This window comes from Canis lupus, chromosome 27, assembly GCF_011100685.1.
Source record: "Canis lupus familiaris isolate Mischka breed German Shepherd chromosome 27, alternate assembly UU_Cfam_GSD_1.0, whole genome shotgun sequence".
In the NCBI taxonomy this organism is placed as follows: Eukaryota; Metazoa; Chordata; class Mammalia; order Carnivora; family Canidae; genus Canis; species Canis lupus.
In genome coordinates, this window is record NC_049248.1 from 37,662,479 (window position 1) to 37,680,784 (window position 18,306).

Here is an 18,306-nt window from a genome sequence, read left to right on the forward strand (position 1 = left end):
GTGATTTTCAAAAAATTCACAGAAGGAAAAAAAAAAAGATACTAGAGAAGAGGCAATATGTGAAGAGTTAAGGGCTAAAATTCTTCCCAAAGTAATGACAAGCATCTGTTCACAGAGCAGAAAGCACAGCAAACACCAAGCAGAATAAAGAAATCCATGCTCACACAGATTGTGACAAAAGTGCAGCTCATCAAAGATAAGATCTTAAAAGTAACCAGAGAAAAAGGACAGATGAGTAATAAGGAAAATTAAAATTGGAATGAGAGTAGACTTTAACATAGAAGCCAGAAGAGAGAAGTCAAATATCTTCAGAATGCTAAAGAAGGCAGCTATAAACCTAGAGTTATAGCAAAACTTTGAATAATTGAAAAATCTTTCCATAAAGAAAACACCAGGCCATATGGTTTTGTAAGAGAGTAATGCCGTACTTTCTAGAACAGATCATTTTAGTTACCTCCAGAGATTAGAAAAAAGAAATACTCTCCAACTCCTTTTAGATCCTAAAATCAGACAGGAATAGAAAGAAGAAAATTATAATCCAGTCTCCTTCATTACATAGATGCAAAGATCTTTCTAAAATATACCAATTGAAGCTAGCAATATGTTTTTTAAAGATGACATCAGACCACATTGGTTTATCCCAGAAAGGCAAGGGTGGCATAACACAGCAAATCCACATGTCTGTAAGTATTACCTACCATCAAAAATAGATGGGAGAAAAACCCTCTTTTTCCAATTTTTGCCTCTTTTCTATATAATTTCCAGCATTCAGATCTCTGTCATCTCAAATATTCTCCACCCTCACATTACCTAACTTACCAGAAGTATTTGACCCAGCTGATCACGGTCTCTCCTCACATGGCTCTCATGAAAACACTTTTCCCCCCCTTTCCTCTTACCTCACTAGGCAGTTCCTTCTTAATTTCTTTGCTAGTCCCTTCCTTCTCTTCTCCTTAGTGATCCTGGAGCTCATTCCTTGGTTGTCTTCTTTTCTCTCTCCCCTCAGCCTTGGTGACCTTACACAGTCCATTGGCTTTAAGTGCCATCTAAATGCCAGTGACTCACTGTTCTCCAGAACACCTCTCCTGAACTCAACCCATGAATCCAACTGCCTACTCGACCTTTCTGCTTGGAAAGCTACCAGATAAATCTACTGCCCCAAATGCCTCTATTTTCTTAAATCCACTTGGAATAGTCTCCTCCCAATCCTGCCCTAAGTGTTCCATCCACAGGGAGTCGGTCCCCTCTCAGTCACGGGAGTTACATCTCACTGGTTGTTCAGAACAAAATTCTTGGAGTCCCCCCACTTGGCCCACATATAGTGCTGTTGGCTTTTCCTTTGATAGTACACTGCATATCTGACCATATCTTGCCAGCTCTGCTGCTACTACCAGGTTGGAGCCACCATCATTTCTTGCCTGAATTAGGGCCACAGACTCCTAACTGGGCTCCCTCTTGTCTTCATATCTCACTCAGAGTAAAAGGCAAAGTCCTTACGGTGTCGTGCAAGGCCTGACACAATCTGGCCTTGCCCTGTTACCTCTCTCAAGTCCCTTCTGTCCTCACTCGCTTCACTCCTGCCCTGCCATTCCTAAAATACAGCTGTAGGCTTCCCCCACTTAGGCTCTGCACTTCCCTCTGCCTTGAATGTCTTTCCTCCTGGTTTCTGCATGGCTAGTTCTCTCACCCCTTTAAAGTCTTTGCTCAGTGAGGCATATCCAGACTAATCTGTATAAAATCTATATGAAATCTGCCTCCCACATAACACAGAAACTCTTACTCTGCTTTACTGCTTTCACCAGGCTCTTATCACCTTCACACCATGTGCAATTTATTTTTAACTGGGTTTATTGTGTATTATCTGTCACCTTGGTAGGTCAGAGATTTTTTAATAATGAACAAATAAAAATGTGTTCAATGTCATTAGTCATCAGAGAAATGTAAGACCAGAGTGAGAGACCATTTTATCGTCACTATGTGGGTGAAAAAAAAGAATTGATGACAACAGGCGCTGGCAATAATGTAGAACAACTGAAACCATCATACGCTGCTGGTGGGCGCAGAAGCTGGTTTAACTACTTTGGAAAATACCTGGCACCATCATGGAAATTTGAACATTCATGGAACAGAGCCTTGGCAGTTCTACTCCTAGGTCATCCCCTTGAGAAACTCACAAATATCCTCCAGAATCCAAGTACAAAAACATTCCCATCATCGTTGTTTCTAATACAAACACTGAAAACAACCCAAATATGTTTTGATGGGGGAATGGATAAATTATAGTATATGCAAACAGGAGACTATTATACAGAATTGATAATGAATGGACTACAGCTATGTGCGATAACACTGATGGATTAGAAACTAGTTTTGAATGAAAAAAAGTAATTTTTAGGGGCTCCTGGATGGCACAGTCGGTTGAGCATCCGACTCTTGGTTTCAGCTCAGGTCATGATCTTGAGGTCATGGGCTCAAGCCCTGTGCTGGGCTCCATGCTCAGCAGAGTCTGCTTGAGAATCTCTCTCCCTCTCCCTTTGTAGCTCCTGCTCGTGTGCACTCGCTCTCTCAAATAAGTTTTCTTTTTTAGAAAGTAATTTTCAAAAGACTATATAATATCGTACTTTTTTAGAAAGCTCAACTCGAGTGAGACTCGAGACTGGGGATAGATACATCTTTGGTTAAACTGGTTTTCAAAAATAAAATCATACAGATATACTCAGACAGATGGGAGAGTGTTAACCTTTTGGGAAGAGACCTGGGAGTGAGATAGAAAAGAAAAACACAGGAAAAATACTACAGCATTGCCAGTGTTCTAGATATTAGATACATTCTTTTCTACATATCGAATAGTATTCTTGAAATTTTTAAAGTTAACAAAATGTAGCTCCTTGGTAGACCCACTTCTAGTGGGAGGGACAGGTTGTATGTGTACAATGCCCACCACCTTGACCAGATATATTGCCATGATGACTAGCAGAAAAAAAGAAAAAAATTAAAGGAACTCTGTGTTCCCCTCCATTTTTTTGTGATTGACATTTTTTCTTCTTCTCTCCCACAGCATGTCATCTACTCTGTGAAATTTTTTATCTCCTATGCAATTCCAGATGTATCGAAAAGAACGAAGAGCAAGATCAAGAGAGAAAAATACCTAACCCAAAAGCTTCTTCATGAGAATCACCTCAAAGATATGACGAAAACTATGGGGGTCATAGCCGAGAGGATGGGGCCAGTGGTAACAGATAACAATTTACGACCAAAATCAGAATAAGAGCTTTATGTTCTGAGAAGCACTTTACAGAATTTTACTCTGTCAAAATATATTATGAATCACTAATGAGAATGTTTAAGTTAAAACACTTTGGCAAATAGGAATCTTCGCTATTGCCATTTTCATATCGATTATTTTTTCGGTTTCAGCCAGCCACGCAGGGACTGGAAAATGTAAAACTTAGATCACGAAGTGCATAAAACTAATCACCTGGAAAACCAGAAATGTTACCCTTTTTTGATAAACTGGGATTTCTGTAGCACAAGAGAGATCTTGTAGTGTGCTTAAAAACCACCCCTTCCAAAGCAGAATGGATTTTGTCCCTCCGTTTGATTATTTTTATTCCTTTCTGTTCTCAAGCACATGATCCCCCTTCTAGGCAGTGTTTCATTGCTTCACTTCGCCAGATCTGTCCTAGAGTCATCTCTCCCTCATGGCACTTTCGTTAAAGACTAGACATGCTAGCTTTTGTGTGATTAAAAATAGCTAACTCAGAATTCAGTTTGAGTGCTATAGTAAGTGGCAAATAGACCAAAGAATTCACAATATTTAGGTGTATTAGCACATCCCTACAGAAAATGAAACCTCACTTAATAAGAGGAAATAGTCTCAGCCTTCATTTTGTCCTGTCTTTCCATCTCAAAGAAACACTCTTAATGGATTGGAATAAAGATAGCAAGGTTCTGAAGTGTTTTTGTACTAATCCACAGTGACATCTTTTATCTTCCGGGAGCACTCTAGAATGTTCTGTGCCTAATCAGTGTTGACTGCTTTGCACATCTCAGGAGAGTAAGATGACAAAAGAGGGGAAAGTTACAGATTCAAATAGAATTGTAATTCTTATCGATCAGGATAATTAATTTACCTCTTCTAAAGATACGTAATTTCTTTTTTAAAAAAAATTGAAATCAAGCGATTAAAATTACATTTTTATCAACATAATGGTCTGGAAAGGTAAGCCCATGAGTTTCCCCAGGTGCCCTCTCTTCCTTAGATCCAGGAGCTCCGGCATTACAGATCACAAGCCCGCCTGGGACTGGCTCACCGAACAGCCCCTGTGCCATGACCACCACGGTGCTGTGCGCTTAGCAGAACAGCAAGTGCCCTAATCGGCAGGGAGCGTCTATCCTTTCGGGCAGGGATCCTGCATTTCCAAGGGATCGCCATACCAAAGCATCTGCCCCGGTGAAGGTGGTTCCCTACATCCTCCATTCCCTTGTTCCCAGCCCAGTAACTTGTTGGTGACCTGCACGCCCCAGGGGAGGAGTGGCAGGGAGAGGAAGGAGACAGGAGGACACCCAGATCACTCTTGATCCAGAAGAGAGACTCTGGTTCTGATCCCAGCCTCCCTCAAGCCACAGTCCGGCCACAACCCTTTCCGTCTGCTGGACCTACCTCCCTGCTGAACGCCCGTCTGCTCCACGTATATCTGGCTTCACTCTGTTCAGCTCAGCATCTTTACCTGTCCTCTACTGCCTTGCAGGTGCAGGGCCCTCAGGTGGGCTCTGGAGACGACTGGGGGCCTGCACCGCTCACTCTGGACTGTAACAGGGCGGTGCTGGCTGCAGGAGAGGGGGCCCTGCACTGGGTTCTTGCTGGGTGGGCCACCACCCACTGCGGTGCTGCTAAATGCCCAGGTGCCAGGAGGAGCCCAGCCACTCCGAATCCCAGCAGCAAAGGAAAGGGAAGGCTGTGTCGGTGAGCAGACTTAGAGGCTTGTCATAATAGAACAGCTTACCTCAAGGTCACTGTTCTAAACACATGCCATGAATGTTTTGGTGTTTTTGTTTTTTTTAAAAACACTATCTCTGTAGGATTCTTCTAAGCAGTATTCTGGACTTCTGAATTGTCCCCCTGGATCAGGGACAACATTTCGCTAACTCTCTTGGTCACGTTCACAATGTGAAGAGCATGCTCACAACAAGCCACATGACCCCTGACTGCACAGGGAGTCAGAAAGGATTTTCCTCCCAGCTCCTCATTCTGCACAGCGCAGCCTGGGTGCATCTGGTCCTGTCCCCGCTCACCTGTGACACTGCTCCTGCAAGTGGTGTCCCTTCCTCTCCTGTTACCTCTGCTCTTTGCTGAAGCGTATGACTCTCTCCCTGTGTCGGATTGGGCGACCACTCACTGCTTATGAGAGCATAGAAAGGGAAATGTTCTTGCCTTATCTTCTTGTATATAAAACTTTAAGAGAATCGTGCATTTATGTTTTCATGAATCATCTTTCATAAATCATCTTCATAGTTTAAAATGTGCTTTTGTGGACAGGAGGGGAAAAAAAAAAAAAAAAAAAAAAACCTCTACATTTTTAAAGGCAGGAAATCTGATGTATGACACTGCCAGTATTCCCCAAACAGCAGAGTAGCGGGGAGCCAGGGTCACCTGTGACACCTACAGTGTTAATGTAACTCGAGTGCTGACTTGTCGGTGGTGAAGAAAAATGTGGGGCTGTGTCTGCAGGCAGGCACGACCTGGATCTGCTGCTTCTAGAAGCAGCCTCCCAGGAAGAAGGGTGAGTAGGACAGTGCACCCACAAGAGGAAACTCTGGCCCTCGACCTGCCCAGTGTTAACCACTAGAGAACTTTACGTTTTCTCTCCTTTTGTAATGCCTACGAGTCTTAACAGATTGGAGCATTAGACCAAAATACTCAGGAGATTTTTCTTTAGTATCCCTCAGCTACTCCAGACATGGCAGTAGAAAGGGACTGCTATCATTTTTGTTTGGAAACTAAACGAGGCCATCTTATAAACCGTCACCAAATGCCTTCCCTTTTAATTACCCGTGCGTGTAGCCTGAATTGCAGAAAACATCAATTCACGATGGGGGGCAGGATATGCTCCGTTATTGAAACACTTCCTATGCCATTTTCTGATTGTACACATTATATTTTAAGATGTTTGAAAAGTTAAGATGTATGAGCCACTTAACTAAAGCAGAACCGAAATAGTCATGATGCTTTCGTACACTGTGGCATAAGATGTAAAATTTGTAATGTTTTGTGAATGTGCATTTTAATATTCTTTTATAATTATGAGCATTTTAATAAATTCATTTTTAAGAACAACACCGTGGTCTGCTCTGTTTTGGTCTTCATGTTTTCAAGAAGGCGAGCATATCTATATCTGCTATTTATCAAGTATGCATCAGCCAGATAACACACGTGTGCTTTGCGTAGAGGCTAAGCTAAATCCTTCACAGCCTATGCTTACCTTGAAACGATTTTTCTGGACAAAATTGGGTGTGAGTCTTTAGCTGGGGCTGCTCAAACCCAGTTGTTGGGAGTGAGCCCTGCCCAGGGTGCTGTGCCTGGAGAGCAGGTGGGCGCCAGAGACAGCCGACGTCTGCTCACCACACCCAGTGCACTGGCGTCAGGCAGCATCAGCAAGGAGGAAGAGGCCCTCTTCCACAACCAGAGAAAGTTGCCTGCTGATGCTAAACCAGGATTGCAGGGCACAGTGCCACCCCAGAGAGGACAAGTCTCTAATAATCCCAGAAAGGCTCTGTTTGAACCTGCAGAGGCACTGGGTACAGAGAGGGAAAATTATGGAAAATAAAGGAAAATCTCATTTAAAAAAAAAAAAAAAAATCAACCTTTTGACTGGGACATTTCCAGATTTTAAATCTGTTTTGTTGGGGGCTTTGGGTTTTTTATTTGTTTTTTGTTTTGTTTTTGGCCAGATTTCATTAGGCTTCCAAGAAAACTCTAAATTGAGTATAATCCATAACTGGACCAACAGGAAGAAACCTTTTCTGATCCTTATATGACCCCTTGGGACCAGTATTAACATTATTCTTAACCTTCAAGCCTTTAGGCACAGCAAAGGGCTGACCAGAATTTCGGTTAAGCTAACTAAGTACCCCCTTCTCATTTGCAGGGCATGAGTCGATCATACAGTTATCCTTCAACTACACCTGTTTGAATGTCAGAGGTCCACTTATACACAGATTTTTTTTTTTTTAAGATTTTATTAACTAGAGAAATAACATGCTAGCAGGGGGAGGCGCAAAGGGAGAAGGACAAGCAGACTCCATGCTGAGTGCAGAGCCCAATGTGGGGCTCGATTTCAGGATCCTGGGATCATGACCCAAGCCAAAATCAAGAGTCACTAAACCAACTGAGCCACTCAGGTGCCCCTACTTTTTTTTAATAATAAAATTCTAATAAATACATACAGTACTATAAATATATTTTCACTCCCTTATTTTTTTTTCTTTTCTCTAGCTCACTTTATTGTAAGAATATATAATATACAAAATAATGTACTAATTGGGCTTTGGCTGCTGGTCCAAGATGGCAATGTAGAAAGACCCTGAACTCCCCTCTTCCATAGAACCAAGCCAACACCTATTTATAGAGCTGTTCCTCCTGAAGAACTGACACTGACCAAACAGCTTCTACACAACAAATGCTAGACCACAAAGAGAATAGCAACAGAGACATGGTAACAAAGGGAACCCCACCCCCATTGCAAAAAGCAATGAAGAGGAATAGTTCAGAGGGACCATGATCAGATTCATCTGCTCTTGGACACAGAAAAAAAGGCCACTGTTTACAAAAACAACCAAAATACACAGCCAGCCTAGAACCCTGTCAAATGACAGGGGAGCTGCTGGAGCTCACTCTGCGTCAGAGGAGCTGGTGAACCCCATAGTTTGCATTCATGCTCCACCTTGACAGGACAGACAAGAGCAGGGTCAAGGTGTTATAGCCAGCCTCAGCAAGGCCTGAACCCCTAGCCCACAGCAGCCTAATATGCTATGGGGAACAGAAGAAAGTCATGGCTTAAGGGGGCAACTGGAATATAAGGGAGCCAGCCCTCAAATTCTGTCAAATGGCGGAGGAGCTGCTGAAACTCTCTCGGTTGGAGGGGCTGGAGAGCACCACGGGTTAAATTCCTTCTCCACCTGACAATGTGGACAGGAGCAAGGCCTGGACATGCTAGCAAGCCTACACCTCAGTGATCCCCAAGCCCATACCAGCACCAGCTGTCCCACCAAGGTGGCCTCCTGCATGAAGCACACCAGGACCCCCCAGTCAGAACTCAGTATAGCTCCAGCCATATTACCAAGGTGATACAGGTGCAAAGTACCCCAGAACACTCAGTCCATACCACTTTGTCTCTAGATGACTTGCCAGGGTACGTCCAACTCTTACTTTGGCTCCAGACTATTTACCAGGGTTTTCTTTATGTGGAGAGCCCCGGGACCTCCCTCCACAACCATGGTTGTGCTGGAGTGTCCCTGGGCCCCAGGACACCCCAACCCACACCCAGCCTGGCTCTATCTGCCCTGTCATGCCACCCTCTACATGCATCAACCCATGACACCCTGCCTTCCACCAACTCCAGCATCAACTGTTCTGCTGGGGTGCCCTCTGTACAGAGAGCCGGAGAACATTTTAGCTTGCACCTAATTCATCTTCAGCTATCTGGCAAGGTTGTACTCTACCAAGAGCCCCAGGACTGCCCTGGCTTATGTCCACTTCACCTCTGGCCATCCCATCAGGGTGACCCCACCCCCAACCCACAATAGCCACAGCTCCAGCCAGTCAACCAGCCAAAGTCACCAGGCACACAGTCTACAAAGGATGTCCATGTACAAGGTCATTCCTTCTAGTTTAGGAGAAGTAGCTATTCTGCTACAGAAAGTCAAGCAAAATAAGGAGATAGAGGAATATGCTCCATATGAAAGAATAAGACAAAATGTCAGAAAAAGCCTAAATGAAATGGAGATAAGTAATGTGCCTGATAAAGAGTTTGAAATCATGGTCATAAAGATGCTCACTGGACTAGAGAGAATGTCAAATGAACTCACAACTTCAAGAGAGAAAATATAAATATTGAAGAATATAGTAAGTGAAATTAAAAATACACAGAGGGAATCTACAGATTAGTGGACGCAGAAGAACAGATTAGCAATCTGGAAAATAGGATAATGAAAAGTGTCCAAGCTGAATAGCATGAAGAAAAAAAGGGCTTTTTAAGAAAAAATGTAAAAATAGCTTTGGCTATCTCTTGGACAACATCAAGTGAACAAACATTTGCATGGTAGGGCCCCAGACAAAGAAGAGAGAGAAAAGGGCAAAAAAATTATTTAAAGAAGTAATTGCTGAAAACATCCCTAATCTGGGGAAGAAAACAGACATCTAGATTCATGAAATACAGTAAATTTTGTTTTGAAATACAGTAAATTGCAAACAAGTTGAACCCAAGGAAATCCACACCATGATCTATAAAAATTAAAATGTCAAAGATTAAATATAAAGACAGAATTTTTAAAACAGCAAGAGAGAAGCAACAACTAGCTAGGTACAGGGGAAACCCCATAAAGCTATCAGTTAACTTTTCAGCAGAAACTTTACAGGCCAGAGGGAGTGATATATTCAAAGTGCTGAAAGGAAAAAATTTACTACCAAAAATATTCTATCTGGCAAGGTTTTCGTTAAGAAAGAATTGGAGGAGAAATGAAGTGTTTCCCAGAGAAAAACAAAAATTTTTTAAAACCCAAGAACAATTAAAGGAATTCATTACCACTAAACCAGCTATGAGAAATGTTTAAGGGACTTCGTTAAGTAGAAAACGAAAAGCCATAATTACAAGTAAAAAAAAAAATATGGAAAGAAAAAAATGTCATGAATAAAGCAAACATACAGTAAAAGTAGTAAAGCAAACACAAAGCTAGTATAAAGGTTAAAGACAAAAGTAGGTACAATCATGTATCTAAAAAAATTAGGTAGGTGGACAAACAAGATAAAAAGATATAAAATAATAGGCAGCCTGGGGGGCTCAGCGGTTTAGTGCTCCCTTCAGCCCAGGGTGTGATCCTGGAGACCCAGGATTGAGTCCACGTCAGGCTTCCTGCATGGAGCTTGCTTCTCCCTCTGCCTGTGTTCTCTGCCTCTCTCTCTTTCTCTGTGTCTCTCATGAATAAATAAATAAAATCTTCTTTAAAAAGATATAAAATATGACTACATTTATATGAAAATGGAGGAAGAAGTAAAAATGAAATTCTTTAAGAATGCGTTTGTACTTCAGTAATACCATCAACTTAATAGAGACTGCTATATATGTTAGGATGTTACATATGAACCTCACAGTAACTACAAACCAAAATCCTGTAACAGATTCAAAAAAATAAAGAGAAAAAAGACAATCATAACACTAAATTAAGTCATCAATCACAAGGAAAGAGAAGAAAGGAAGAGAGAAATACAAAAACTAGAAAACAACAAAATTGTAATAAGTACATGTCTATAAATAATTACTTTAAAGGTAAATGATCTAAATGCTCCATCAAAAGACATAGGGTGACAGAATGGATTAAAAAACAAACAAAAAAAGACTCATCTTTATGCTGCCTACAAGAGACTAATTTCAGACCTAAAGACACATATAGACTGAAGGTGAATGATAGAAAATGATATTCCATGCAAACTGTAGGGGGAAAAAAAGCCAGAGTAGTATTAAGACCCTATATCAGACAAAGTAGACTTTAAAACAAAAACAGTCAGGGTGCCTGGGTGGCTTGGTCAGTTACATGCTGCCTTCAGTTCAGGTCATGATCCCAAGGTCCTGGAATTGAACCCTACATCAGACTCCTTACTCAGTGGAGAGCCTGCTTCTTCCTCTCCCTCTGCCTGCCACGTCCCCTGCTTGTGCTCTCTGTCAAATAAATAAATAAGATCTTTTTAAAAATCTTTCTTAAAGACTGTAACAAGAGACAAAGAAGGGTATTATATAATGATAAAAGGATCAATCTAAACAAAACATATAGCAACTGTAAATATCTATTCACCCAACATAGGAGCACCTAAATACATAAAGCAATTATTGACAGTACAAAAAGAAAAATTGACAGTAATACAGTAACAGTAGAAGACTTTAATACTCCTTGTACATCAATGAGTAGACAACCCAGGCAAAAAAAAATATCAATAAAGAAACAGGGTCTTTGAATGACACATTAGACTAGATGTACTTAGCCCTTATATACAGAACATTCCACCCCAAACAACAGAATAAACATTCTTTGCAGGTACACATAGAACATTCTACAGGATAGATCACATATTTGGCCACAAAATAAGCTTCAATAAATTTAAGAAGACTGAAATCATATCAAGCATCTTTTCCTACTACAACAGTATGAAACTAAAAATCAATTACAGAAAAAATGAAAAAAAAAAACACATTGAGGTTAAACAACATGCTACTAAACAACCAATTGGTCAATGCAGAAATCAAAGAGTAAATTTTAAAAATACATGGAGACAAAGGAAAATGAAATACAATGATTCAAAATCTTTGGGACACAGCAAAACCAGTTTCAAAAGGAAAGGTTATAGTGATACAGGCCTATCTCAAACAAAACAAAAAAACCACTACCAAAAAAAAGAAAATTTTCAAATAATCAGCCTAAATTTACAACTAAAGGAACTAGAAAAAAATAAAGTAAAATAAAGCTCAAAGTTAGTAAAAGAAAGTAAATAATGAAGATCAGAGTAGAAACAAATAAACTAAGACTAAAAAAAAAAGAAAAATGAAAAGATCAATGAAACCTAGAACAGGTTCTTTGAACAGATAAATAAAATAATGAGCCTTTAACCCAGACTCAGTAGCAAAAAAAAAGGCAGAGGACCCAAATAAATAAAATCATAAATGAAAGACAAGTAACAACTTACTGACACCATAGAAATACAAAGGATTATAAGAAGCTACTATAAGAAATTATATGTCAGCAAATCGGATAACCTAGAAGAAATGGATAAATTCCCGGAAACATACAAGATCCCAAAAGTGAATCAAGAAGAAATAGAAAATCTAAACAACAGCTTACTAGTAACAAAACTGAATCAGTAATCAAATTTTTAAAAACCAAAAGTCTAAGACCGGATGAATTCACAATTGCATTCTACCACTTCTCAAGAAGAGCTAATATCTATTCTTCTCAAACTATTCAAAAAAAATAGAAACAGAGGAAAATTTCTAAATACATTCTACAAGGCCAGTATTACTCTGATACCAATGACACTGCAGAAAAAGAAAACCACAGGCCAATATCCCTGATAAACATAAATGCAAATGTCCTCAACAAATATTAGCAAACTGAACTCAGGCATACATTAAGTGACATTTATTCTGGAGATGCAAGAATGGTTCAATAGTCACAAATTAATCAACATGATACACCACATCCACAAAATGAAGGATAAAAATCATATGATCGTCTCAATAGATACAGAAAAAGTTTAACATCCATTCATGATAAAAAAAAAAAACTCTCAATAAAGTGGGTTTAGAGGAAATATACCTCAACATAATTGAGGCTGTCTATGAAAAATCCACAGCTAACGTCATACTCAAGGGTGAAAAACAGTTTTGCTCTGTTTTGCTCTCAGATTAGGAACAAAACAAGGATGTTCACTGTCACCACTTTTATTCACAAATCATACTGGAAAGCCCTCGCTGCAGCAATCAGACAAGTAAATAGAAGGCATTCAAGTTGGTAAGGGAGAAGTAGAACCATCACAATTTGCAGATAGCATACTATATCTAGAAAACCCTCAAGAATCCACCAAAGAAAAATTATCACTAAACCAATAAATTCAGTAAAGTTTCAGGAAACAAAATTAATATACAGAAATCTGTTGCACTTCTATACTCTAATAACAAAGTAGCAGAAAGAGAAATTAAGAAAACAATCCCATTTACGGTTGTACCAAAAAGAATAAAATACTGCAGAATAAATTTAAACCAGGAAGTGAAAGGCCTGTACTCCAGAAACTATAAAACATTGATAAAAGACAAATAATCCTAAAATTTGTGTGGAACCACAGAAGAGCTTAAATAGCCAAAGCAATCTTGAAAAAGAAAACAAAACAGGATGTATCACAATTCCAGACTTTAAGTTATATTACAAAGCCACAACAATCAAAGCAAGTGGTACTGCACAAAAATAGACACACAGGTCAATGGAACAGAATAGAAAATCCAGAAATAAACCCACAATTATATGGTCAACTAATCTTTGACAAAGGAAGACCAAATATACAGTGGGAAGAGATAGTCTCCTCAACAAATGGTGTTGGGAAAACTGGAGAGCCCCATGCAGAAGAATGAAACTAGACCACTTTCTTTTGCCACACATAAAAATCTCAAAATAGATTAAAGACCTAAATGTGAGACCTAAATTATAAAAGTCCTTGAAGAAAGCAGTCAGTAATTTCTCTGGCATTATCCATAGCAAATTTATTCTAGATAGGTCTCCTGAGGCAAAGGAAATAAAAGCAAAACTAAACTATCGGGATTACATCAAAATAAAACACTTCTGCACAGTGAAGGAAACAATAAGTAAAACTGAAAGGCAACTTATGGAACAGGGGAAGATATTTGCAAATGATACATCTGATTAAGAGTATCCAAAACATATAAAGAACTTCTAAAACTCAACACCCAAAAAACAAATAACCCAATTAAAAACTGGGCAGAATACATAAATAGACATTTTTCTGAAGATGATATACAGAGGACCAACAGACACATAAAAGATTCTCACCATCACTTATCATTAGGGAAATACAAATCAAAACTATAAGGAGATATTATCTCACACCGGCCAAAATGGCTAAAATCAACAACATAAGAAACAACATGTGTTGGCAAAAAGGTGGAGGAAAAAAAGATGAAATGTGAGATTTCATTTACTGTTGATGGGAATACAAATTGGTACAGCCATAGTGGACAACAGTATGGAGCTTCCTCAAAAAGTTAAAAATAGAACTACCCTATGATCCAGGAATCACACTACTGGGTACTTGCCCTAAAAATACAAAAACAGTAAATCAAAGCAATACATGGCCCCCTATGTTTATTGCAACATTATATACAATAGCCAAACTATGAAAAGCAGCCCATGTGTTCATTAATAGATGAATGGATAATATATATTTTTGAATGTATATATATATATACACACACATATTTTAAATGGATACACACACATACACACACAGTGGAATACTATTGAGCCATAAAAAGGAATGAAATCTTGTTATTTGCAACAAAATAAATGAGCTAGAGTATAATGCTAAGAGAAATAAGTCAGAGAAAGACAAATACCATAAGATTTGACTCATCTGTGGAATTTAAGAAACAAAACAATGAGCAAAAGGAAAAAGAGAAAAACCAAGAAAGAGACTCTTACCTACAGAGAACAAACTGATAGCTATCAGAGGAGAGAGGTGAGTGGATGGATGGTGAAAAAGGTGAGGGGGATTAAGAGTATACTTATGATGAGCACTGAATAGTGTATAGAATTCTTAAAGCACTATATTGTACACCTGAAACTAATATAATACTGTATGTCAACTATACTGAAGTAAAATTTTAAAAAATTACAAAATATTGATGAAAGAAATTTAAGATACCACAAACAAATGGAAAGAAATTCCATGCTCATAGACTGGAAGAATTAATATCATTAAAATATCTAAAATATCTAATCCACAGATTTAATATAATTCCTATAAAACCGCCAATATCATTTTTCACAGACCCACAACAAATAATACTAAAATTTGTATGGAACCACAAAGACTCTGAATAGCTACTGCAGTCTTGAAAAAGAAGAATGAATCCTGAAGGTATTACAATCCCAGATTTCAAGACATACTACAAAGTTATAGCAATAAAAACATTATGTTTTGGCACAAAAATAGACCATAGATTAATGGTACACAATAGAGAGCTCAGAAATAAACCCATGATTATATGGTTAATTAATCTTCAACAAAGGAGGCAAGAATATACAATGGGGAAAAAAGTCTCTTCAACAAATGATGCTGGGAAAACTCCACAGCTACATGCAAAAGAATGAAACTAGACGACTTCCTTACTCCATACACAAAAATAAATTCAAAATGGACTAAAAGAGTAAATGTGAGACAGACCTGGAGCCATAAAACTCCTAAAACAAAAACATACACATTAATCTTGGACATAAGCCTTAGCAACATTTCTCTAGATAGGTCTCCTAAGGCAAGGGAAAAAAAGTGAAAATAAAAAATTGGGACGTCACCAAAATAAAAAGCCCTTGCATAGCTAAAGAAACCATTAACAAAATGACAGGGCAAACTACTAATTGAGAAGATATTTGCAAATAATGGATCTGATAAGATGCTAGTAGCCAAAGTATATTTAAAAAGTATACAACTGAACACCAGAAAACAAATAATCCCACTAAGAAGTGGGCAGAGGATCTGAATATTTTTCCAAAGAAAACACAGATGGCCAACAGACACATGGAAAGATGCTCATCATCAGGGAAATGCAAATAAACACCACAATACGATAGCACCCTATACCTGTCAGTGTGGCTAGAATCAAAAAAAAACAAGAAATAGGGGCACCTGGGGGGGCTCAGTTGGTTGAGCATCCAACTCTTGGTTTCAGCTCAGGTAATGATCTCACAGATCCTGGAATCAAGCCCCAAGAGGTGCTCCAAGCTCAACAGGAAGTCTGCCTAAAGATTCTTTCCCGCTGCCCCTCCCTGATGTGTGCACATGTGCTCTAAAATAAACAAATAAATCATTTTTCTTTTCTTTTTAAGACAGGAAATAAGTGTTGGTGAGGATGTAGACAAAAGGAACGCTGTTGGTAGGAATGTAAATTGGTGCAACCACTGTAGAAAACAGTATGGGGGTTCCTCAAAAAAAAAAATGAAAACTAGAAATACTGATGATCCAATAATTCTGCTAGATATTTACCCAAAGAAAATAAAAATACTAATTCAAAAAGATATACATACTCCTACATTTATTATTGCAGCATTATTCATAATAGCCAAGATTTGGAAGCAACTTTAGCGTCCATCAATTGATGAATGGATAAAGGAGATATATCTATATCTATATCTATAGATGTATATGTATTTTAGCCATAAAAAAGGAATGAAATCTTGTCATTTTCAGAAACATGGATGGACCAAGATTATTATACCAAGTGAAATAAGTCATACAGAGAAGGATAAATATCATATATTTTCATATCTGTATACATGGAACATAAGAAACAAAGCAAGCCAAAAAAAGCAGAAACAGACCCATAAATACAGAGCAGGTGATTGCCAGAGAAAGAGGGGTGGGTGATGGGTAAAATGGGTAAGGGAGGCAAGAGATACAAGCTTCCAGTTACAGAATGAATAAGCCACAGGAAAAAAAAAAAGGCATAACATAGGGAATATAGTCAATGTTATTGTGATAGTGTTGTATGGTGGCAGGTAGTAGTCACACTTGTGGTGAGCATAGCACAACATATAGACTTCTCAAATCACTATGTAGTGCACCTGAAACTAATAGAACATCATAAGTCTACTACATTTTTTAAAAATGTGTTAACAGTTTTTCTGCCTTTGGTAAGGTGTCTGATCAATAACAGGATAGTAGTAGTTAATTTTTTAGTGAGTTGTAAGTCCTGTATGGATTTTCAACTGCTCAGGGGCTGGGCACCCCTAACTCCTGTACTGTTCAAGGGTCAACTATAATTGGCGGGAGTCAGATAAATACCAGGCACTGTGCCAGGGGTTTCTTTGCGTATTATCTCACTGCCAACATGATTTTATTGCAAGTAAATTTTAAGTAGCTTTTGAAAAATGATTCTAAAGGAAGTATATGACTATTAAAGCAATGCAACATATTGAAAAATCACAAGCTACACACAGAGGCTGTGTGGGAAAACCATCCTGCTTTCACCCAGCCCAGCCCACCCCAACGGTGTCAGGAAGTAGGAGTTGAGGCCATCAGGGTAGTCTTTGCATCCAAAAGAGACTTTAGAGATTTGCTTTGGTTTTAATAATTATTCAATGTATTGAAGTTATAGATCAGAAAAGCTACTTCTTTTCTTACACTTTTAACTTCAACCCAAATCCTATTCTTTTCATGAACTTAGCAAATTTTATCCCTTTTTAAGGGAAATTTGAATGTTTCCACCTGCAAATTTAATGAAATGCTTAAAATATCTGAAAGAGCAATTATAAATTTAGCTTATTCCACTTGCTTTTTGAGTACTCCAATTTTCTGACCAACTGTGGCCAAGAGGCCAAAAGAGGGGGAGTTGCACACTTTTCTCTTTCCTGCTCTTCTCTTTAGAGGATACGTTTCACAAAGACATTTAGGTCATGTTCTCTCTTGTTACCCTTTTTTACTGGGACTGACTATAGAGTAGAAAATGGCCAGACCATATATAGAAATAGAACTCTGACCCACCACCTGTAGCAACCAGCCCAGGAAACCAGCCCCTTATCTGCAATAATCAGACCAGGAAGCCAGCCAGGCATGTAGGAAACCAGACTGTTTTATCTCTAGTGACAGTCCAGGAAGCCAAAAAATCATCCCCAAAACAGTCAGCCCCAAATGCCAGGGACTTGATTAATAAATGACAGCTTCTCTAATTTTTATCCCTCTGTCCAACTTAGGACCAACCAGGAAAGCCAAACGTGTACCCTAACCAACCACCTAGGATGCCCCAATTCTAGTTAGCCCACCTCCAGTTTCCCATACCACAGCTTCCAATTAGGGCTCACCTGGCATCTTCCCATTTTTCCACTATAAAGCTTTCTCATTCCTATTTCTGCCTTCGAGTCTCAGCCAAAATGCAATTGACAGTGGCTGACTCCTTTACTGCAGCAAGCTCTGAATAAATAAATAGATTTTGCTTGCTTTCATTTGGTTGATCTTTATTTTCACTAAGTTATTTAACCTCTGTAGGCTCCAGCTTCCTGATCCATTAAATGGGGCTATTTGCTCCTACCAAACAGTGTCACTTTGAAGTTCCTAACATCTCACACCGAATTCAACGTGCCAGGCAATATAAGAAACCACAGGTTGAATACAACGCATCTTCTTTGAGGTGTTTCAATGAATGGGGGGAGGAAGCCATATTAAAATAAGGACAGATATGTTATGGAACTGAATGTAAAATGTAAATGAATTTTTTATGTAAAATAAGAAAATTCAGAGGAATTGCCTACTTATGTTGA

At 38.9% G+C, this 18,306-nt stretch overlaps 1 protein-coding gene and 1 long non-coding RNA gene across 6 annotated transcripts in view; one reads left to right on the forward strand and one right to left on the reverse strand.

The window, feature by feature from the left end:
• The window catches only part of ANO6 (anoctamin 6), a 184,709-nt gene extending 178,372 nt beyond the window's left edge, over positions 1-6,337 (forward strand). For 2 of the 3 annotated variants that reach the window (XM_038577415.1, XM_038577416.1), the window contains exon 20: positions 3,059-3,268. In XM_038577415.1, coding sequence (XP_038433343.1) covers positions 3,059-3,268 — 210 coding nt within the window. Of the gene's footprint in view, positions 1-3,058 lie in introns of all 3 variants that reach the window. The other variant, XM_038577414.1, reaches the window with a different exon arrangement.
• Positions 1-18,306, reverse strand: part of LOC111092890 — a 159,599-nt gene that overhangs the window by 37,883 nt on the left and 103,410 nt on the right. Inside the window, exon 1 of one of the 3 annotated variants that reach the window (XR_005380069.1) lies at positions 820-1,145. The exons of 1 other annotated variant lie outside the window; for it this stretch is intronic. This is a non-coding gene — a long non-coding RNA (uncharacterized LOC111092890). Of the gene's footprint in view, positions 1-819; positions 1,146-18,306 lie in introns of those variants that run through there. One more of the 3 variants, XR_005380067.1, reaches the window with a different exon arrangement.